This window comes from Ranitomeya imitator, chromosome 5, assembly GCF_032444005.1.
Source record: "Ranitomeya imitator isolate aRanImi1 chromosome 5, aRanImi1.pri, whole genome shotgun sequence".
Classification (NCBI taxonomy): domain Eukaryota; kingdom Metazoa; phylum Chordata; class Amphibia; order Anura; family Dendrobatidae; genus Ranitomeya; species Ranitomeya imitator.
Genome location: NC_091286.1, coordinates 31,153,108 through 31,176,291, shown reverse-complemented (window position 1 = coordinate 31,176,291; position 23,184 = coordinate 31,153,108). Strand labels below are relative to the sequence as shown.

General features: G+C 39.2%; 1 protein-coding gene across 5 annotated transcripts in view; it reads right to left on the bottom strand.

Moving 5' to 3' along the window:
• Nucleotides 1–23,184, bottom strand: part of ESRRG (estrogen related receptor gamma) — a 980,003-nt gene that overhangs the window by 193,123 nt on the left and 763,696 nt on the right. For all 5 annotated transcript variants that reach the window (XM_069768495.1, XM_069768493.1, XM_069768491.1 and 2 more), the window contains 2 exons: nucleotides 17,477–17,892; nucleotides 4,963–5,079 (listed from right to left, as the gene is read on the bottom strand). In XM_069768495.1, the coding sequence (XP_069624596.1) occupies nucleotides 4,963–5,079; nucleotides 17,477–17,879 (520 nt within the window). In that variant the 5' untranslated portion in view covers nucleotides 17,880–17,892. The remainder of the gene's footprint in view (nucleotides 1–4,962; nucleotides 5,080–17,476; nucleotides 17,893–23,184) is intronic.

Sequence of the window (23,184 nt, the reverse complement as noted above, 5' to 3'; positions counted from 1 at the left end):
TATGTTACTCATCCAGATAATTCTAACCATATATCCATGGCTATCTATTATCTATCTATCTATCTATCTATCTATCTATTATCTATCATCTATATCTATCTATCTATCTATCTATTATCTATCTATCTATCTATTATCTATCTATCTATCTATTATCTATCTAAATATATATCTATTATCTATCTATCTATTATCTATCTATTATCGATCTATTACCTATATCTATCTATCTGTCTATCTATTATCTATCTATCTATTATCTATCTATTATCGATCTATTACCTATATCTATCTGTCTATCTATTATCTATCTATCTATTATCTATCTATTATCTATCATCTATATCTGTCTATCTATCTATTATCTATCTATTATCTATCTATCTATTATCTATCATCTATATAGTATCTATTATCTATTATCTATTATCTATCTATCTATCATCTATCTTTCTATCTATTATCTATCTATCTATCTATCTATTATCTATATCTATCTTTCTATCTATTATCTATCTATCTATCTATCTATCTATCTATCATCTATTATCTATCTATTATCTATCTATCTATTATATATCATCTATATAGTATCTATCATCTATCTATTATCAATATCTATCTTTCTATCTATCATCTATTATCTATCTATCTATCTATCTATTATCTATCTATCTTCTATCTATCATCTATATATTATCTATCTATCTAATATCTATCTATTATCTATCTTTCTATCTATCTATTATCTGTTTTTCTATCTATCTATCTATCTATCTATCTATCTATCTATCTATCTATCTATCTATCTATCTATTATCTGTTTTCCTATCTATCTAGGGCCATGGAGAGGAGTTCCAGTAATAAACACGAGGTCCTTCTGTCCTGACTCGCACAACCTGTCACCCTAATGGGGGATCCCAAACAAGTTATTAAAACAAGCAAATTTCCCTTTATTTGATCTCATAGAGTGGATATGGAAGGTGTTATCAGAGTATGACCTATTGTTTTAATCTAGTTTTTGTGATACTTATAGGCTATAAAAAATTATAATCTTCCACTTTTCACATCGGCCAATGAGGTTTTTCTTTTACTCCAACTTCCTGTTGTTTCAGGAAATCCACATGTGCATTAGCCACAATGAACAGATCCCCGACACTATCTGTTGTACAGAAGCATCTAATGAGCGTGTGCGAAGGTCATTGAGTAAAGAGGGGGAGGAGGTGAGCTGTGACATCGCCTATTGCGATTGCTGGATCCTGTGTTATCAGTTATTTTAATCCTGCCTCTGCTGATAAGGAAACTGCTGTAAACTCTTCCTGAAAGAAGTTGAAGTTACAATCTGAGATCGCCTGGGGGATTACCTATTTTATTTTATTAATTTTTAATAAAGATTGTTATATGGGGAAAAAAAATGTTAAAAAAATATTTAAAAAATACATATAGCACAAAAATCTGATCTAAACCATAGGTCATTTTCTGACAACACTTCCTCTACTTTTACACTGACAACCTTTCCTTAGGACGGGTGATCCACATCCGATCAGCGGGGGGTCTGGTCCAAAGAAATAGGAGTTTCTCTGCCGTATCCTATACTTACGCCCGGCGGTCGCTGATTGGTGGAGATGCTTTGTGTCGGACCCCCACCGATCCGATATCGATGACCTATCCTGGACAAACTAATGGAACAAACTATTAAGGTCCCAGCAAAATCTGAAGTGGGGCGCGGACCCCCTATATTCAGGCCCCTGACCCCGCGGGCTATTTATTGCACATGTCCGATCCTCGTTCTCCAAGTTCCTCCTGATCCCAGATATCTTTCAGAATCCTCGAGTTCTTATCCCTATTTACTGGCAATAATCCTGTGCCTGTCAGTGCTGCGCCCACAATCTGTCCCTGCCACTCTTCCCTTGCGCTCCCATTGTCTGCGCCTGACACTATTGGATTTCTCCAGCTCCAATTAAAAAGCAGCTGTTCGGCCTGTGTCTGTCCGACAGCCATAAAAGCCGAGAAACCTGTTTAATATAAGCAAAACAAATAAACACATTCTTATATATCCCCCTCCCCCCATCCATAAATCCTGTGTGTCTGCACTGGACGCGTGGGGGGGGATCTACTATGTTTAATATCCTCATTCATAAAATAAAATCCTAAAGATCCCATGTGTGACCCCTATAGCGAGTTATATACTGCACACACTTATTTCACTTTGGGTCGTAGAGTTCAACTGTGACATATCAGCTTAGACCCCACCAGACAGATATGTCCAACATCAACATAGATTTCATTAAGGACTCCAACTTGTCACAATACAGGATGAAGACATACTAATAAAACCCTCATCAGGCTGCAATTCACATCCCAACCACTTGGTGGCCACATTTAGACACATGCAGCATAAACCTCTCACGACAGAGTATCACAAAATCATATATCGGTAAATCATAACCCCCAAGCCCAGAGGAAAGGTAAGGAATGATGCTTCTGTATGCCAGTCGTATGGAAATGGAAGGACTCCATGTGGGACCCTATGGGGCCTAATAGTGAGATGACCACATACGCATTGATGTCGATGGGAGTTATGGTTATAACGCTTATTGTGTATACATGCAATTTTATTTTCCATTAAAATCTCCTTTCAGAGTGTTCTAGGTCACTAAATGATGATTATTATTAATAATAATAATGATAATTAAGGGGTTGTCTCATCTTCTTAAAGGGACTCTATCAATGGGTATCTGAGAGCAGTATAATGTAGAGGCAGAGACCCTGATTCTAGTGATGTGTCACTTACTGGGCTGCTTGTTGCAGTTTTTGTAAAATCCCTGTTTTCTCTGCTGTGATAGAGCTCAGAATGCTGATCTGTGTATAACCCCGCCCACACCCCTGATTGGCAGCTTCCTTTTTACACTGTACATTGGCAGCAAATCAGTGGTGGGGGGGCGGAGAGTAGCTAGATTGGCCATCATGAGACTCCTAGTTCTGTAGTGATAATCTCCTGCTAATTGTATTGAAACTATAGCACACAGCCTAATAAGTGACACATTGCTTGAATCAGGATCTCTGCCCCTATATAATGCTCCTCTCAATTTGAATAACAAACACCTGTGAACACCTCTTTTTGCATTGCAGATCTGCTACGGACACCGCTCCATGGCCGACGTTTATAGCAGATGAGCATTTCTGCCACACATAGCAGGGCTGCAGCATAGGAGATCGGATGATTGCAGCTCCAAGTCTCCTATGGAGATTATTGAAGCAAGAGAAAGGTAGAATTTATTTTCAATAAATATATATATATATATATATATATATATGTTAAAATTACCCCCCTTTCTGGCCTATGCAAAATAAAATAATAAAAAGTACACATATTTGGAATCGCTGCATTCAGAGACACCCGATCTATCAAAACACAAAAATAATTAATCCGATCGGTAAACGAGTAAAAAAATTAAAACTCCAGAACTGCAGGGTTAAGGGTTCCGTAACACCACAATAAAATGCAATAACGAGCGATCAAAGCATCAAATCTAGCTCAAAATGGTATCAATAAAAAAAATAATCTTAGTACGCAAAAAAATAAGTCCTCACCCAGCCCCAGATTCCAAAGAATGGAGACACTACGGTTTCGGAAAATGGCGACATGTTTTCTGTTTTGTTTTTTTTTACAAACTTTGGAATTTCTTTTCATCACTTAAATAGTTAAGAACCTAGACATGTTTAGTATCTGCGAACTCATAATTCCCGTTTTCCAGTACACGATATGGTAAAAAAGTGCAATTTGTCTCGCAAAAAAAAAAAACCCTCGCACGGCCATATTGACAAAAAAAAAAAATTACAAAGTTATGGCTCTGGGAAGAAGGGGAGAAAAAAAAAAACGAAAATGCAAAAAATGGAAAATCGCAAGGCATTGAAAGGGTTAAATTGGTAAAATTGCAATGTGCTTTTATTAACAAGCCGCAACTTTGCGATTTACCACTTTCTCTCAATAATGGAGAATTTTTTTTTAAATTCTATAGTTTACTGTTCATTTCCGAGGTTAATCGCCACCTCTGCAGTCTATCAGCGGTGGACGATCTCCTAGGCAGGGAGCCTTTACAAGATCTCTCCAATAGAGCTTGTAAGCAACGCTCTGAAAGTGGCTGGATTCGGCAAGCTTCAGTCCTCTGTGCTCCTCCAGTGATGATCATCGGAGGCCAAACGGATCGGGACCGTGCCCGGGAGGGGGGAACGAACATTTAATAATTAGGAGAAGCAGGGAGGCTGGGGAGCGGCGCGCTCCTGAAGATTGCAGATTAGACACAGAATGCAGGAGAATGTCCACAATGCATCAATATTTGCTAGAACCTGTACCACCAATACAAAATATACTGTTTTATTAGTTTCAAGTTCCTAATTTTTCTTTTGTTCGTATGTAAAGATAAAAATCAATCACAGGAAAACAGAGATGTAACAGAACTTCGTTTTCTCCATATATTCCACTAGTGTTTCTGTAGATCTAGCAGCAAGGAACCCATTAGTGATGAGCAAATGTGCTGGTATAAGGTGTTATCTGAGCATGCTCGGGTGCTTACAAAGTATCTTCGGCGAGCTCAAAAAATTTGCTCGAGTCTTTGCAGCTGCATGTCTCGGTGCTGTTCGACAACCGCAACACATAGAGGGAATTACCTAAGAAACAGACAATCCTTGCATGTGTTGCTCCTGTCGACATGCAGCTGTAGGGACTCGAACATACTATTCAAGCACACTCAGTTAGCAACCGAGCATGCTCAGATAACACCACTGATGCGAGAATATCCAGATAAATACTTGATTGCTTATTTTTATTATTTTCGGAATCTTTTCATCTGCACAATAGTTTCTGTAACACACTCAGCTCTGCTACATCTTTGCATGAGAAACATCCTCCGTCGCCCGGCATACCATATTAGTGTCAGGAGATCTATTTTTGCACCGTACCTTCTTTCAGCATGCCAACTTTTAAGCACTTCATGAAGCGGCAGGCTTGGCATGACTTGCGTCTACGCTTTGTGATTTCACATTCGTTGGTGGCCGGACAGCTGTATTCTATGTTTCCTGTTGTATAAAGAAAGATGAGATGAGAACAGATTTTTACACCCGGAATATAGGTCTACCGTGGACGGCCGGGACATTTGTGATTGATAAATAGTTACCGGCGATTGTAACGGAATGTTCTAAATAGTGAAACGATAAATAAACAGGCAATAATAAAAGGGACGGAAACCTACAGTAGATGAATGCGGTTAACGCTGAATCATAAGCCTATAAATGGACCCCGTCTAATGGAAAATTTTCTTGGTGAATTTGGGGGTTGCACCATAGCTGCAGAAGTAAGTAGTATGCTGCTAATATTGGGTGTAAAAGAATGAATGACAATGGAGGTAATCCTCGTGTGGACCTGCTCAGGGTCGGACTGGCCCACAGGAGAACAGGAGAATCCTCCGGTGGGCCACCACCCTCTGAGCAGTACTTGGCACTTTATACTTGATTCATTATGTACAGATGAAGGCAACGTTGTTATACAAATTAGTGATTGAGGATAATGTCACATTTGGAAAAGTGAGGAGCTGAAGTTGGTTACTGGTGGGCGTTTGGCACCCCAGTCCGATACTGGACCTGCTGCACCCCCGTCTCACATTAGCAGCAAATCTGTCAGAATGGAATTTGCACAGGTAAAATCAACAGCGGGATAAATCGAAGACAACAGAAAAAATTGGAATCCGGCTCAACAGGACTGGATTTTCCTTTTCTTTTTATTTTTCGAAAGAAATTAGTAAGACTGCCTAGTGCAGTCAAAACGCGTCGACTGGGTCGGGTCGACCATGTCATTTTTTCTTTTGTAAGCACCATATTTTCTTTCGAAAAAGAAAAGGAAAATCCAGTCCTGTTGAGCCGGACTCCAATTTTTTCTATTTTCCTTGAGGTGAGGCCAGGACGAGGCCGGTGTCTGAGCCCCAGGTGGATGAGCGTAGAGCAACTGGGTGAGCTGGAATCAAGTTTCTATAAATCGACAACACCCACATAAATCTTTCCAATCTATCCAAAACCAAAAAAGCAACATCTCACCACACCTGCGTCTATAACATTCCGGGTGGACGGCGGCTCGAAGAAGCAGGTGAACAAATCCAAACAGTAGAAACGCCGGCCCTCTGTCTTCCTAAGATCAATACTTTATTGGAAATCCATGGGCGGAAATTACAGTGAAATCATCAAACCATCTGACGCGTTTCGGAATACAATTTCTTAGTCATATTTGTATATTCCGAAACGCGTCAACTGGTTCGATGATTTTACTGTCGTTTCTGCACATGGATTTCCAATAAAGTGTTGATCCGAGGAAGACGGAGCGCCGGTATTTCTTCTCTTTGGATGTCCAATCTGTGGCGCTTATTTTAAATTCCGCAGCAGGTCAATTTCTGAGACTGCAGATTTCAGACTTTTTTTGATAGGTAAAATTGTGTGTATGCGCTGCAAAATCTTTGTATCGTGTCACATCTGCAGCAAATGCACGATCAAATCAAATCTGAGGGCCAAGATAGGATTTGTTTAGGTAAAATCAATATCTTTTTTGGGGGGGTTTGCAGTGAATTTTCCAAATTTTGCATGTGTAGCAAATTTTAGTGTACACATTCTGCGTCATATCAAATGCAGGATCAAATCTGAGTGCCAAGATAGGATTTGTTTAGGTAAAATCAATATCTTTTTTGGGGGAGGTTTGCAGTGGATTTTCCCATCTTGTGTACAAATTTTACATGTGTAGCAAATTTTCGTCTGCACATTCTGCGTCACATCAAATGCACAATCAAATCTGAGGGCTAAGATAGTATTTGCGTGGGTAAAATCAATATCTTTTCGGGGACGGGTTGTAGAGGATTTTCCCATCTTGTATGTGTAGCAAATTTTGGTGCAAATATTTCACCCATCTACATTAAAAATGACAAAAATTGAGAAAGCGGCATCAGAAGTGAACAGGTTCTGTATTTCGACATTTTTATAGAGTGTGATGTGACATCTCATGCACTCGCCCGCTGTTGGGTATTACCTCTGCAGCTCAATCCCGCGTCAATTCCATCCCGTGTGGAGCCGCCCTTAAAATGGCGTCGCCCCGGGCCACCTACGTCATAATTAAACCTATTGATCTAATACAACTTAGCTGTGATGGGATTAACCTACTATTTCGCGTCTGGCAGATACTCGATGGGTTCTACACTTGAGTCGCTTCGTATCCTCCTAATCCTATTGTAGATGATATATTAACTTTTGCGGTTCTTTTTCTTGCCTATTGTAATAGTTTTTTTCTTTATTTCTTTTTGAAAGTTATTGTTTCAATGGGCCGGGAAGTGTAGAGCCTTCTCCTCGGAGCTTGTGTAGGACAGCTGGTGCTCTCTTTAGATAATACATTGTGGGGCGGAGGTCAAGCTGTTGGTCCAGACGTCTTGCGATAAACAGCATCCTCTTAACCGCTCGTTTGCATATTTCCCATTTCCATAGCCAAGTTAATGGTTAAAAGTTACAAGTTAAAAGGTTAATAAAGCCGCAGACTTGATTTATTAAAATGTATACGTCCTGTTATCGGAGAGTGAGTAATGAGTGGCTCATTTACAACTGGAACGCAAAGTCTATTTTGCATGGAGCCTCGGCCTTGTCTTGCTTACAGAACTCTCTTTTCTTGTGTAACCCCCTTCCCCCCTGTGATTAAGTGCATTAGTATCTTAATGAAAATGCATTCTGTTTATTGGTCTCCCGGGAAGGGGGAGGTCAGCATAGCAAATGCATAAATTGTCATGAGAGACAGTCAGAGCGTAATTGCAATCTTACTTCTCCTTGTTTGCAGCTCCCAGGGTCCATCAGTGGACCCCCAGAAACATGTGCACATTTTAGTAATTAGCATAGAGTCTGCCTGGGACCAAGAGCATTGATGAAATATTTCAGAGTTAATCACACTTTGTAAACACTGATTCATATTGACTTCCTTTCTCCGGACTGATGGCTCCTCATTAAATATCACATTAGCGGATTGCAGGACTGCATAAAGAGTCAAATACTCGCCTGGTGCTAATTCGACGGAAAGCAACAGAGACGTGCGTTTCTGGAAAATGTGTTAAGTGGTCATGATAAAGGGGTCTGTCAGCGCTGAAGCGTTGAAGATAAGCGTGTCACTGTGGTGTATGGATCAGCAATGGGCTAAGGCTACGTTCACATTAGCGTTGCGTCGGGGGCAGTCGCGGTGACGCATGCGTCATGCTCCCCTATATTTAACATGGGGGCGCATGGACATGCGTTGCTCTTGCGTTTTGTGACGCATGCGTCACTGTGGCGCAACTGTCAGGGAGCAGAGGACGCTGCATGATGCAGTTTTTTCTGCGGCAAAAATCATGCAATAGTGAACGCATGCGTCACAAAACGCTGCGCTGTGCATGCGTTTACATTTGCGTTGTGCTTTGAGTCGCCGACGCTGCACCACACAACGCAAATGTGAACGTAGCCTAAAGGATGTTGGGCGAAGAACGGAGCGCTAGCATGTCACCGTTATACCCAATGGAAGAGCGGAGACGTCATTGTATGGACTGTAGGATATCCATGGCTTATCTAGTGTAATGTACTCATGTAATACATAGGATCTGTCCAGTAGTGGAAACTGAAGCTTGTGAGCCCCATTGCATTATCCCCATCGGGGCCCCCAACAATCGCCAGTCTTTAATAGTATTGGTGTGTTCATCCATCGAGTCGACATTGAGCTGAAGGCTTTAAAAAAAAAAAAAAAAAACAAATGGACCAAAGGGACCTGTTGTGCGACTGCTGTAACCCTTGCGCCCATTATAGCTACTGCCCTGAATCTGTCTACAATTATCGATTGATCATCTTTCTATTTATCAATCTATCTAGAAGAAAATAGTAACAGTGGAATCGTGGAATATTGGGTGCAAGACCCCGGACACCGATCCGATGCCACCACATGAAACATAAAGAAGGGGTGCAGAACTCCAAATAAAATGTGCAAAAAGAGGGGTACTATATATCAATGTTTGCCCCCTTCCTGATTTCCTGTTCTTTTACATGTTTGTCACACATGCTTCAAATCAACAAACAAATGTAAATATTAGACAAAGATAACACAAGTAATCACAAACTGCAGCTTTTAAATGAAGGTCCAAACCTACAGGGTCCTGTGTGAAAAAGTGATTGCCCCTAAACCTAATAACTGGTTGGGCCACCCTTAGCAGCAACAATTGCAATCAAGCATTTCCAATAACTGGCAAGGAGTCTTTGACAATGCTCTGGAGGAATTTTGGCCACTCATCTTTTGCAGAATTGTTGTAATTCAGCCACATTGGAGGGTTTCAGAGCACGAATCGCATTTTTAAGGTCATGGCGTATCTCAATCAGATTAATGTCTGGACTTTGACTAGGCCACTCCAAAGTCTTAATTTTGTTTTTCTTAGGCCATTCAGAGGTGGACTTGCTAGTGTGTTTTGGATCATTGTCCTGCTGCATAACCTAAGTGCCCTTCAGCTTGAGGTTCCGAACAGATGTACGGACATTCTCCTTTCGGTAAACAGCAGAATTCATGGTTCCATTTACCCCAGAAAGTCTTCTAGGTCCTGATGCAGCAAAACAGCCCCAGACCATCACACTACTACCACCATATTTTACTGTTGGTATGATGATCCTTCTCTGAAATGATATGTCACTTCTACGCCAGATGTAATGGGACATACACCTTCCAAAAAGTTCAACTTTTGTGTTGTCAATCCACAGAGTATTCTCCTAAAAGTCTTGGGGATCATCAAGATGTTTTCTGGTAAAACTAAGAAGAGCCTTTTTGTTCTTACTGCTCAGCAGTTGTTTTCTTCTGGGAACTCTGCCATGCAGGCCATTTTTGCCCGGTCTCTTTCTTATGGTGGAGTCGTGACTCATGACTCAGCACTGACCTTAACTGAGGCAAGTGAAACCTGCAGTTCTTTGGATGTTGCTGTGGGGTCTTTTGTGACCCATTGGATCAGTCGTCGCTGCGCTCTTGGGGTAATTTTAGTCGGCCGGCCACTCTTGGAAAGGTTCACCACTGTTACATGTTTTTTCCATTTGTGGATAATGGCTCTCATTTTGGTTAGCTGAAGTCCCCAAACTTTAGAAATGGCTAAATGGCTTTATAACCTTTTCCAGGCATATAGATCTCAATTACTTTGTTTCAGGATTTCTTTGGATCATGGCATGATATGGAACTTTTGAGGATCGTTTGGTCTACTTCACTGCCAGGCAGGTACTATTTAAGTGATTTCTTGATTGAGAACAGGTGTGGCAGTAATTAGGCCTGGGTGTGGCTAGGGAATGTGACCTCAGCTGTGACCTCGTGATAAACCACAGTTAATTTATGTTTTAAGGAAGGGGCAATCACTTTTTAGCACAGGACCCTGTAGGTTTGGATTTCTTTTTCCCTTAATATTAAAGATCTTCATTTAAAAATTGCATTTTGAGTGTACTTGTGTTATCTTTTTCCAATATTTCAATTTGATGTTTTGAAATATATGTCAATTTCTCTCTATATCTACCTTCAAATTCCCATTATCAAGAATATTCCGTAGCGGAGAGAACTGTTTATCAGGAAACCTTTGGCACCACTTGTATCTAAAACAAAAGACTCCTGTTATTCCCTGAAGACAACCATAAGGGACTTAGATGGAGGAAAACATTCATTTCAGTCTTGAAAAATACACATTTTTTAGTCCCAATTTGCAAGCAAAAATTAAAATCATATTAAAAAAAAAAAATTTTGGCCATCCACATATCCAGATGAGGTTGGGTAGGGACAGATGGTAACATGTTAACTGGGCTCAGTCTATTAGGCTGTTTGTGCCTCTTTTCTCTATGATTGCAGATGTATCTGTGCTTTGGAGTGAACAAAACCAACATGGTAGCTGCAAGGTCTAAACAGAGAGGACCGAAATGATAAAAAAAAAAACATAAACCTTGATAAGCTCACGAAAATGGAAAAAAAAAATGTCTGGATGATTTTTGTTTATTTTTGTACTTTTTTTTCCCACAGCTTTAAAATAAACTTTTTGGAAGAAATGATTTTAGAAGGGATATTTTGCTCACTTCCTTGCTAATAGAATCTTACAGTTCGCTGGCTAATGGAGTCACAGGGTCTAGGCAAACCTCCTCGCTCAAGTGCCAGAAAATAATTTGTATGTTCCTAGTGGCAAACTAATGTAGTTTTACAGCTGGCAGCGGAGAGGATGGAAAATGTGCGCTAGCAAAATGTTACCAAATGAATATTTGGCCGATTGGTTGTGAGCAGCATATGCCCCATATGAGCACATGTATAGTAAATGTGTGTCATAAATGGCAGCTGCACATGCAGTAGAGATGTGTCTGTCCATGAAGAGTCTGTAATCTGCCACATTGCCGTTATCCATTAGACACCAGGTAAATCTGAAATCTTGAATATTGCTGCAGAAATTCCGCTCTACTAACTATTATCTATCTATCTATTATCTATCTATCTATTATCTATCTATCTATCTATCTATCTATTATCTATCTATCTATCTATCTATCTATCTATCTATCTATCTATCTATCTATCTATCATCTATAACTATCTATCTATTATCTATCTATCTATCTATCATCTATAACTATCTATCTATTATCTATCTATCTATCTATTATCTATCTATCTATTATCTCTATCTATCTATTATATATCTATTATATATTATCTATCTATCTATCTATCATCTATTATCTATCTATCTATTACAGTATCTATCTATATATTATCTATCTATTATCTATCTATCATCTATCTATCTATCTATTATATATTATATATCTATCTATCTATTATCTCTGTCTATCTATTATCTATCTATATATTATCTATCTATATATCATCTATTAACTATCTATCTATCTGTTACAGTATCTATCTATCTATTATCTATCTATCTATCTATCTATCTATCATCTATCTATCTATTATCTATCTATCTATATATTATCTATCATCTATCTATCTATCTATCTATCTATCTATCTATCTATCTATCTATCTATTATCTATCATCTATCTATTATCATCTACCTTCTGTCTATTATCTATCTACAGTATCTATTATCTATTTATTATCTATCATCTATCTATCTATTATCTATCTGTCTATCCAGCTATTTTGCCCTTATCATTATTTCCTTTGATCGCTTGTCTTTCTCATGCTGTTGTGGTATACTGTATAATGGTCTTCATGTCAAAAATACATAATGCTACATGTCACATGAAATGCTTATTTTAAAACGTGAGTGAAAAATGTCTTGTTATTGCTCTGTTAATGGGATTAGAAAATTAATGCTTGGAGAGACAGTGATATAGTGTTGAGCGATACCGTCCGATACTTGAAAGTATCGGTATCGGATAGTATCGGCCGATACCCGAAAAATATCGGATATCGCCGATACCGATATCCGATACCAATACAAGTCAATGGGACATCAAGTATCGGAAGGTATTCTCATGGTTCCCAGGGTCTGAAGGAGAGGAAACTCTCCTTCAGGCCCTGGGATCCATAGAAATGTGTAAAATAAAGAATTAAAATAAAAAATATTGATATGCTCACCTCTCCGGCGGCCCCTGGACATCACGCTGCTAACCGGGAGGCTTCTTTGTTTAAAATGCGCGCCTTTAGGACCTGCGAATGACGTCCCGGCTTCTGATTGGTCGCGTGCCGCCCATGTGACCGGCACGCGACCAATCAGAAGCCGCAACGTCATTCGCAGGTCCTCAATTCCTAGAATTAGGAGTTTTTGTGAATGAGAATGACGTCGCGGCTTCTGATTGGTCGCGTGCCGGTCACATGGGCGGCACGCAACCAATCAGAAGCCGGGACGTCATTCGCAGGTCCTAAAGGCGCGCATTTTAAACAAAGAAGCCTCCCGGTTAGCAGCGTGATGTCCAGGGGCCGCCGGAGAGGTGAGCATATCAATATTTTTTATTTTAATTCTTTATTTTACACATTTCTATTGATCCGATACCGATACCCGATATCACAAAAATGTCGGATCTCGGTATCGGAATTCCGATACCGCAAGTATCGGCCGATACCCGATACTTGCGGTATCGGAATGCTCAACACTAACAGTGAATGAATGAGATAATTACTTGGAGCCGAAAAAAGGTCACTCTTGTTGCCTGTGATTGCAAATGGTAACAAGTAGATGTTCCTGCAGGCGTGTACTATGGAGGACAGAGAATGAACTTCAATCGATTGAAGGAAAGGGTGAATCAAACACCCGAAAACCCCGCCCCTATGGCTGAAGATTGTTCCCTCCAAATTCAGGTGACAAGAGTCCCTTTAAGTGTATGTGTAAGATAAAAATTAAATAGAAAGATGCAAGCATAGTTACATGTGTAGGAAAAATAAAGAAGGAAAAAGAAGAAAAAACATTTAAGAAAGGATAAGAAAGAAAGAAAGAGAGAAAGAAAGAAAGAAAGAAAGAAAGAAAGAAAGAAAGAAAGAAAGAAAGAAAGAAAGAAAGAAAGAAAGAAAAAAGAGAAAGCAAGAAATTGAAGGAGAGAAGAGAAGAAAAGATTTAAATGGAAAAAAAGAAAGAAATAAAATAAAATAAAGAGAATAGAAGAAAGAAGGAAAAAGAAAGAAAGTAAAAGATAAGAGAGGGAAAGACTTAAAAAGAGAAAAAAAATAAGAAAGGGAAGAAAGAAAGAAAGAAAGAAAGAAAGAAAGAAAGAAAGAAAGAAAGAAAGAAAGAAAGAGAAAAAAAGAAAGAATGAAAGAAAGAAAGAAATATAGAGAAGGAAGCAAAAGAAGAAAGAAAAAAAGAAAATGAAAGAGAAGAGAATGAAAGATTTAAATAGGGACAAAAGAAAGAAAAGGAAGAAATGAAGAAAGAAAAAGAAAGAAAGAACAAAAGAAAGAATAAAAGAAAGAAAAAGAATATGAAAGAAAGAAAACAGGAAAGAAAGAAAGAACTGGGCTATGTTCTGAAGCAGCGTTTTTGCATAGTTCTTTTCTGCAGCCCAAACCTACTCTCTTGGCAGTAAAAAATGCTGATTTTTCTCCATTTTTGTGGTGTTTTTGCAGCATTTTTTGGAGCAGAATACATGTGTGATTTGTCTACAGTAAATGCTTAATAAAGTTACTTAGGGTATGTGTCCACATTCAGGATTGCATCAGGATTTGGTCAGGATTTTATGCAGGTAAAATCCTGACCAAATCTGCACCTGAGGTCACTGGCAGGTCACCTGCGCTGTCCTTGCGTTTTTTCTGCAATGTAAGGACATTGTAAAGACGAGCCGAAAGTGCGTTTTCGCGGGTCTGCCGCATGCATCTTTTAATGCATAGTGGAGACGGGATTTCATGAAATCCCCTCCACTGTGCTGTAACATCTGGACGCTGTGGCTCAACGCAGCGTCAAAATCGCAGCATTTCCTGAACGTGGAAACATACCCTTATAGTCACCAAAAACGCAGGGAGAAATGCTGCAAAAACACATCAAAAGCTGTTTGCACTTTTTCATTGCTTTCTATGGGCTGAAAGAATGGAGGACCCGCTGCCGATTTCAATATCTCTCTGGTGACAATATTAATCTCATTGCTAAAGAAGAACGCCAGCAGTGCGCAAGAAGGACCTGCTGACCGGCCGTGCACATGACGCCACTCGTAGATATCACCACCAGGTCTTATCACATCCTAAGATAAAAAGTAGAATGTTATCGCGATATATCAAAGCCGCAAGGTTTAATTTTATTTACTTTCAATTGTAATGGAAAAGTAAATTTTGGGGGGTATTTGGGCACGGGGCAGTCCACAAGCCTCAGGCAATCTAATCTCATGGATCGTCCATTAAGTGCTTTATCTGCGGTCTAGGAATGAGCTTATCTTCCTGTAAATATTGTAATTATCCCAAAATATATCCTAATGGTAGAGCTGGATAGGACGGACTGCTATTTACTGTACAGAAGCTGATATCATTGTTCCGGCTTATACGTAAACACTGATAGGTGTGATATTAGCAATGTGCGTCTCGTAGCGGTGTATGAAAGAAAAAATATATATATATAAAAAATATAATAAATGTATTAACATATGTCCTCTAGAACAGAATGTTCTACATGACATAAGTTACTACATTTATTATATTTTTTATATTATATTTTTTTATATTATACACCGCTTTTCACCACCACGAGCCGTTAGTCAGGTGCCTATGGGGAACTGGGGAATTCTATATGGTCACTATTAAATATTGAATCGCAATGTAGGAAAGTCTCGACAGTCTTTTGAGCATACAAATCCATGTTCATCATCTCACTCTACTAAGTACCCCGAGTATCCCTGTAGGTGTCCCTCCTTTTATCCCCATAGTGTTGGTCTGGTGGAAGCACCAGGTTAACTTGGGTAGAAGACAACGTCTGAAAGGTTTGAAGGCTCATTGACGCCTGTCGTCAAGAGGTCCACTGCCTCGGTCAATTGGAGCCGTACCAACTGACAGTCTAAGGTCTATGTGGGTCTCCCAACTCTTCTCTGGACGGAGATTTCAAGAGAGATGAGATTCAGGCACAGGCAATGCGAATTTTTATGCTTGGCCGCTTTGTTCTTCAGGAGATAAGCCAATGTTCCTTTGAAAATGTGAACATTTAACATTTAGCTGAGGCAAATATTCACCTGTATGGAGGAGTTGGGAGACATAGCTGATGGCTGATTGAGCTCTCATGCTTCAGCTATTGCATGTGTATGACCATCCTAAGAGTCCACACTCACCTAGGTCCAACTCTAACCATGTATCCTTTACAGCTGCCACTGGTGGTACTACCTTTTATTCCTACACACTGATGAGCATCCTTAAAGGAAATCTGTCAGAAGGATCAGTGCTCCTATCCCGTTCGTATGGGCATGAAGGTCATAGAAAGTTGAATAGAATGATACCTTGATATCTGTGATCCGATGTCTTATTCCAGAGAAATACATATTTTTCTTAATGTGTAAATTTTCTGTTAAGATCTATGGGCAGGATATAGATCTCCCTGATTATTTTAAATGAAATAGGTGTTACCAGTGTGAGACATGTAATGACTGACTATCTGTTGTACATGTTTCACTTTGCAACACCCCCTTTCATTTAAATTAAATTCTCCAGGCAGCAGCTGCCAAGGCAAACAGGATCATGGGGTGCATTAAAAGAGGTCTGGATACACATGATGAGAGCATTATACTGCCTCTGTACAAATCCCTAGTTAGACCGCACATGGAATACTGTGTCCAGTTTTGGGCACCGGTGCTCAGGAAGGATATAATGGAACTAGAGAGAGTACAAAGGAGGGCAACAAAATTAATAAAGGGGATGGGAGAACTACAATACCCAGATAGATTAGCGAAATTAGGATTATTTAGTCTAGAAAAAAGACGACTGAGGGGCGATGTAATAACCATGTATAAGTATATAAGGGGACAATACAAATATCTCGCTGAGGATCTGTTTATACCAAGGAAGGTGACGGGCACAAGGGGGCATTCTTTGCGTCTGGAGGAGAGAAGGTTTTTCCACCAACATAGAAGAGGATTCTTTACTGTTAGGGCAGTGAGAATCTGGAATTGCTTGCCTGAGGAGGTGGTGATGGCGAACTCAGTCGAGGGGTTCAAGAGAGGCCTGGATGTCTTCCTGGAGCAGAACAATATTGTATCATACAATTATTAGGTTCTGTAGAAGGACGTAGATCTGGGGATTTATTATAATGGAATATAGGCTGAACTGGATGGACAAATGTCTTTTTTCGGCCTTACTAACTATGTTACTATGTTACTATGATTCTCACAGAGATCTATGCCCCTCCCATAGATGTTAAAAGCTCATTTACATATTAAGAAAATGTATATTACTCCTGAATAAGGCATCAGATCGCAGATATCAAGGTAACATTTTATTCAACGTTTTGTGACCTACATGCCCATATAGAAGGTTTAGGAGGACTGACCCTAATGAAAGATCTGCTTTAAGTTACTAACTCCATTCTAACGTGTTTATTTCCTTAAATATTCTTCTTGTTCATCCTTACCATTGGTTTCTTTGGCAATCTCATGAATGTTTCACTTTTGATAGTGCATTTACTGGGTTGATATTTTGAAGTAATTTGAAGCACTTGGTTACCATACTGCAAGCAAAAGAATTCTTGGAAGACCAGATTCAACATCAAATTTGGATAAATTATGAATCAAAGATGTGAGCAGTGTGAAGTATGTTCTTAAAACCTTTGGTGTTGTTTTACAATTCCTAGAATTATTATAATATGTTTAAAATGTTTAAAAAGTTTGAACTGAAAATTTTGGCAAAAAGTGACCATCGGTAGAACATTGAACCTAGGATACGAAGAGCATTCTGTGAAATGAAGGAAGCGATGATTAAGTAAAGTATCTGGTAAAAGTTAAAGAAGCACCAACCTTGAATTGTCCTTTTGAAAAAAGCCTTACAGGCTTCACATGAAGCCACCCCATAATGGTAACCTGATGCTATGTCACCACACACCAGACACAGTCTTTTGGGCATTGCATTAAGCATGTATTCACATTTGGTTTGTGAATCTTCAGCAATGGTGCTGGAGCAGTCATCATATCTTTTCCTGACTGGCCCATTGCCACCAAGACCTGTGGCAGATGGGTACAATGGTGGAGAGTCCAGTCCGTTCTGGTGCCCATTCATCGTGGAACTGTAGCTTCCACTTGCGTCTGATGAGCCACCTGGACTGTGATGGTTGATACTGTCCGTCAGTGAGGCTGGGCTTGAGGGTTCCGTCTTGATGTATGACGAGCAGCTCGAATCAATGTGTCGATCCTTGCTTGACATTCTGCAGAGAAGCCTGCATGGTAATAAGGAGACAAGAATAAAAAGAAGGCTCCGTTTAATAAAAGAAAGCGTCCTATTTTTTTTTAAAGATTGCTCTATGGGGGCTAAAGAATGCACATCATTCATTCACCGGTCAATAACCCTTGTTGTACATGAAGGTAATCAGCATAAGGCCATGACAGAGATTTAGCAATGTTACAGACAGGCGGTAAACAAAAACTTTCAAAAGCCCAAATCCTCGTTCCCAAAGGTAAGGCTGGTTGTCAAAAGGTAAATTAGTGCATGTGAAATGTAAAGTATATGCTGTGGACTGTAATATGCCAAATAAAAATAAAAATAAACCATAGGAAAATGTTCGTAATACAAATTTGATCTTATTTGTTATTCAGTTGACAAATAACCTCCAGTGAAGAACATTTATTGAGTTGTTCATTATAAAGGTCGTCAACGTACCTTCTACTAACGATACAGACTAAAATATGAAAATGGTTGGTTTTTGGTTTACCCTTGAGAGCCAATCAGATTCTTGTTCCATCAACATAGACATACTCCTACAATACTTTAATACTATACTTGAATGAATCTTTTGAAATTCTAATTCACTAGACTAGTAACATTTTTCCAAAAATTCGAAACTGAAAGACTACAATTGCCCTGAAAATACAAATATTACACTATTATTTTTTCTTCATACTCTAATCTTCACTGCTGTGCTTACACAGACTACTTATATAATGTTTCTTCAGTGTTTTACGGTTTCCTCTTTCTATATCCATGGTTAAACTACAACCTATGACATCCTCTGTCTTTCCAGATTCACCACAAAATAGCAACTGCATTCCCTACTTCTGCTTTTATACAGGCTATGATAGTCTCTCCTGATTGGCTTGGCTATACCACCCCCAAGGTCCCAAATCTACTGCAACATGTAAGATAACCATGACCTTTTTAGGTGATTCATATGCAGCAAATCACAAATTTTTCAAATTTTTTGGGTTCACTGAATTCCTAAAAGTCATCATTTCTAGTTATGACTCAACACTGAGTGTAGGCTCTTAATGATGAGCCAGTGCTAGTACTCCATGTCATCCAAGGATGAACCTCATCAACCCACCATAAAAGCCATGGAGATCTAGCATGGAAGAGTTATCTAAATCTGTCCCAAAGCTCAAAAGATCTACTGGACACTACAGAAGAATAAAAATGCTTCATTACTGATAGCTATTAAAATAGATTTGACAATTGAAATACTAGTTGATGGCATGGCCATGCCAAGTCACCTTCACAACATGAACTTCATCTAAACTATCACGATTTTTCAAATTGTGTAAGAGGGAACATACAAAAACAATTTCCAGTCATCAACATAATCCAAGATTGGTCAATATTAGTCCACATCTTGATACTAAAAGGAATCCTGGAAGCCGTCTTTATGTGGCTTCCTGTGAATCCGTTGTACGCTTTGTTTTCCACTCCATGACCCTGTTACAATTAGCAAACCCTCAGTGCGTCTCTAACACTTTCTAAGAATTACCGAGATAATAATACAAAATATCTTGTTAACCATAATTGTAATTATATAATGTGCCGGTATTTCACCTGATGTGTAACGAGAGCATGTAACCTTTCAGGAAACCAAGAATTGAGGTCTAGTAACTACTGTATTTTCTTAATATGTCTGTAACCTAGTTCTTTTTTTTACACTAATTACAGTCATGCAAATGTCTCGTCTGCCTTTGCACTCATGGCTCAGGCCAACATTTGAAAGAAAGTGGCTCGGCTCTGACTTACAACAGCTCTGCGAATTCCTTTTAATTTAGAGCACTTACAAAACCACTTATTACCTTATAATTACTGGACTGCTCTCACATACATTATGATCTTAGGCTAGAGTTAGGAGTTATTAGGGTACTAAAATACGCTCCCTTTTACTCGCTCTCTCTCCGGCCGTGAATTTTATGCAGCCATGATTAAAACATTCGTTCAGATTCATCCCTCGCATCCCGTTGTACATTGGAGATCACATATTCTCCTTTTTATTACAGTGCCCGTGGATTTTTTTTTTCATCTTGCCTCTTCTTGACCAAGAAGCCTTTCAAGCGGTTTAAGACATTTGGTAGTTTGTGTCTACCATTTAATGTATTGGATTATGGTGGACATGCCAAAATATGGTGACAATTTGTGTGTAGCTCTTCGAGGCTTCTTCTAACTTTCCATCGAAGATCAAATTTTAATATTCGACCTTCATCAGGTTTGCTGGTTCTAGATTCCATCAAGGACCTAGTCCAAACTTGGTCGGCTCATTAACCATGAAACTAAAATCAGTACGATCTTGCATGGAACTAGGGATTTCAATGCCCTATATAACTTCAAGGAATGCCCATATGATATATTTTAGAAAGTTTTGGCACCATGAGTTTGTCTGGCGGTGATGCTGCTAGCCTAAAACCATCGAAGCAAACTTTGTTTGAAATTTTGTCCAACGCTAGATAATGGATAAAATTGCCTATAATCCCTAATATAATGTATGGTATATACATATACAGTATTTTGTATGTAACGTAAACTGTTGAAGTGGCCAAAGAAATTAGATAAATCTTTGCTAAACCCATCAAATTTGGCAAAAATGAATGTTTATGGAGATATACAACATGGATGATTCTTTCGTCTTACCAAAGACAAACCACCACCTGACACCTTTCCATTGAGAACACATTCACGCCTGGCTGAACCCAGTGTTCACATGTAAGGTGAAGTCGTAAGGAAAAAGGTTGTTAGCCAATGCTTATCGGAACTATATGGCCACCCCAAAGCTGCATTTGTATGGAAAGATCCAAAAATCTTTCAGGATAAACAGTCTGTCAATCATTAAATAAACGAGAAAACCACTCGTTGGGTGAAATGATCTTTTGGTCATTGTTCTTTGGGGTGCATTGTCTTGTGTAAACAGGACTTACACTGTCGAGAACCATGTCATCCTATATGCATTGAATGGTCTACTATTACAGATCCCACAGTTTGAATTGTTTACTCCGGTCAGCTTGTACTGAGCGCCAATAGGTAAAGATTTGCCAATTGGTGGTCGTTTAGGGTCGCCGGTTGATCTACGTTGAGGTTTTCTTTTAATAAAAGCCCCAATGATGTGAAGGATCTGTCTCATGATGGTGACCATCGACACACAACCCACCCTACTGATTTGGAATTAGGTCAGTCGGACATGGTGCCATGTTTTCCATTGAGCGTGGCAGAATCTGCGATGGAGGCTCGTGACCGAACCTCCGATGCAAATGTGACCAAAGCCGTACAACTACTGTAGACTTCTACAAACAACAACATCGTGTTCATCTTTCAGCATCTGTCACTTGGCATCACATTAGGGAGAGGATGTATAAATTATGGGGTGGAAAAAAAACCCCTTGATTCCATTGATTTCCATAGAACAGACAATGATTTGACCTAGTTTCTGCTTTCCAGATGAACTTGTATGAACATTGACTGCAGGACATCTATTGTTATGCTACGCAATATTTGGAATTGTGCCGGAAACAAGGCTTGGCAAGGGGGGGTCGACCTGCTAATTACAGTGGAGTTCATTATACGAAAGACATTGCAGACATCATTCCATTATACTAAGCTGCTAACATCGGGGCGTAATTCACCTTCCTCTAAAAAAAAAAAAAAATCTCCAGTATTATTATTCAAGGACCGAAATATTCACAATTATCTATAAATTCAACTGTCACACAGTGGGTTTTATCCTGGCCCTTACTTCAATCTAAAATTGGAGGCACTAAAATTCACATTAACTCGAGCAGGAATACACTGAATACGGCTTTATTTCAAAAGAGCTCGTTTTTTGTCAGAAAGAAGCCGTTTCCAAGATGATGACTTTATCCTTTCTCTATAAGAAAAAAAAAATCCTGCTCTTTCTACTTGTCCAGAAATTTACATGGTCTCTCTGTGCATTCAACTTCGATGTGGTCACTGTTCATAAATGATGAAGTTAGGAACTAAAGAGTTACAAACTCGATCATCAGAATGAGCTCACTGATGGATTCACCGTTAACTCATTCTGCAGCCAGTAATACATACAAATATAAAGGGGGACAACTGCCAAATGGGGTCAATCCCTTTAAGTTTAAGGGCTTATATGATGTGGGCAACCCAGATGCTGATGAAAGCCCATCATTTTTTTTATTATTGATTTGTAGTAAGTCCAGTTATTTTTGCCAAGAAGATATCACTGACGAATTTCAGAAATACTAGGATAGCCAATAGAAACTCCAAATAAGCCTCTTAAAGGTAATTTATCAGCAGGCTTTCATTATTTAATCTGAGAGCAGCACAGTATAGCGCAAGTTATCTTGATTCTAGCGATGTGTCACTTGTAAGGCTGTGTGTTGCAGTATCAATACAATCAGTGTTTTATCAGCAGGACATTATCACTGCCTGACTATATCTCATGTACAGACCAATCAAGCTAACCCCGCCCACCCCCACTGATTGCAGATTGTCAGCAAGCAGCCAGTGTGCAAAGCAAGCTGCTAATCAGGGGTGTGGGCCGGGTTTATACACCCAGAAGTCTTAGCTCTTCTACATCTACATCAGAGAAAATAGGGATTCTATGAAAATGGTAGCAAGCAGCACAGTAAGTGATACATTGCTGGAATCAGGGTCTCTGCACCTACAACATGCTGCTCTCGGATTGTATAACAAAAACCTCCTGACGGATTCCATTTAATATCAGTCTGACAAAGCCTCAACTGTACATGCAGGTAAAGTAGACAACCTCCCACACTGATCCCCAGAAATTAATTTTCTGGCCAGTTAAAAAAAAAAGGTCAAACGTGAAAAATTTCTAAATAACCTTTAATGTCTATGAAGATTACTCTTCACTACCAGGAGCAGCCCATTTTCACTGTGGCCATATGACTTGTCATCAGGTCCACGGCCAGGAGACTTCAGGGGAACCAAGTGAGTCATGGGATGGAAAAGGTAAACAGTTGATTTTAGAGATGAGCAAATAATTACAATTACATTTCGCAAAAATGTCACCTCCATATGGCTCGCCAGAAATAATACTCTAGCTGAGGACTGGAGTACATTACTGGCGTAAGTTCTAAAAGTGGTGTAACTTTTGGAGAATTTGTTGGCCGGACTTTGGCATGCCCAGTCCCATCCATGCTCTGCCCACTTCAAAGATGTGAAAATACCAAAAAATCACAAAAAAAAAGTCTTCAGACTTTCCAAAGTGTTTTACTATAGAAATCTGACAAAACTAATTGGATGAATTGGGGCTCAACAT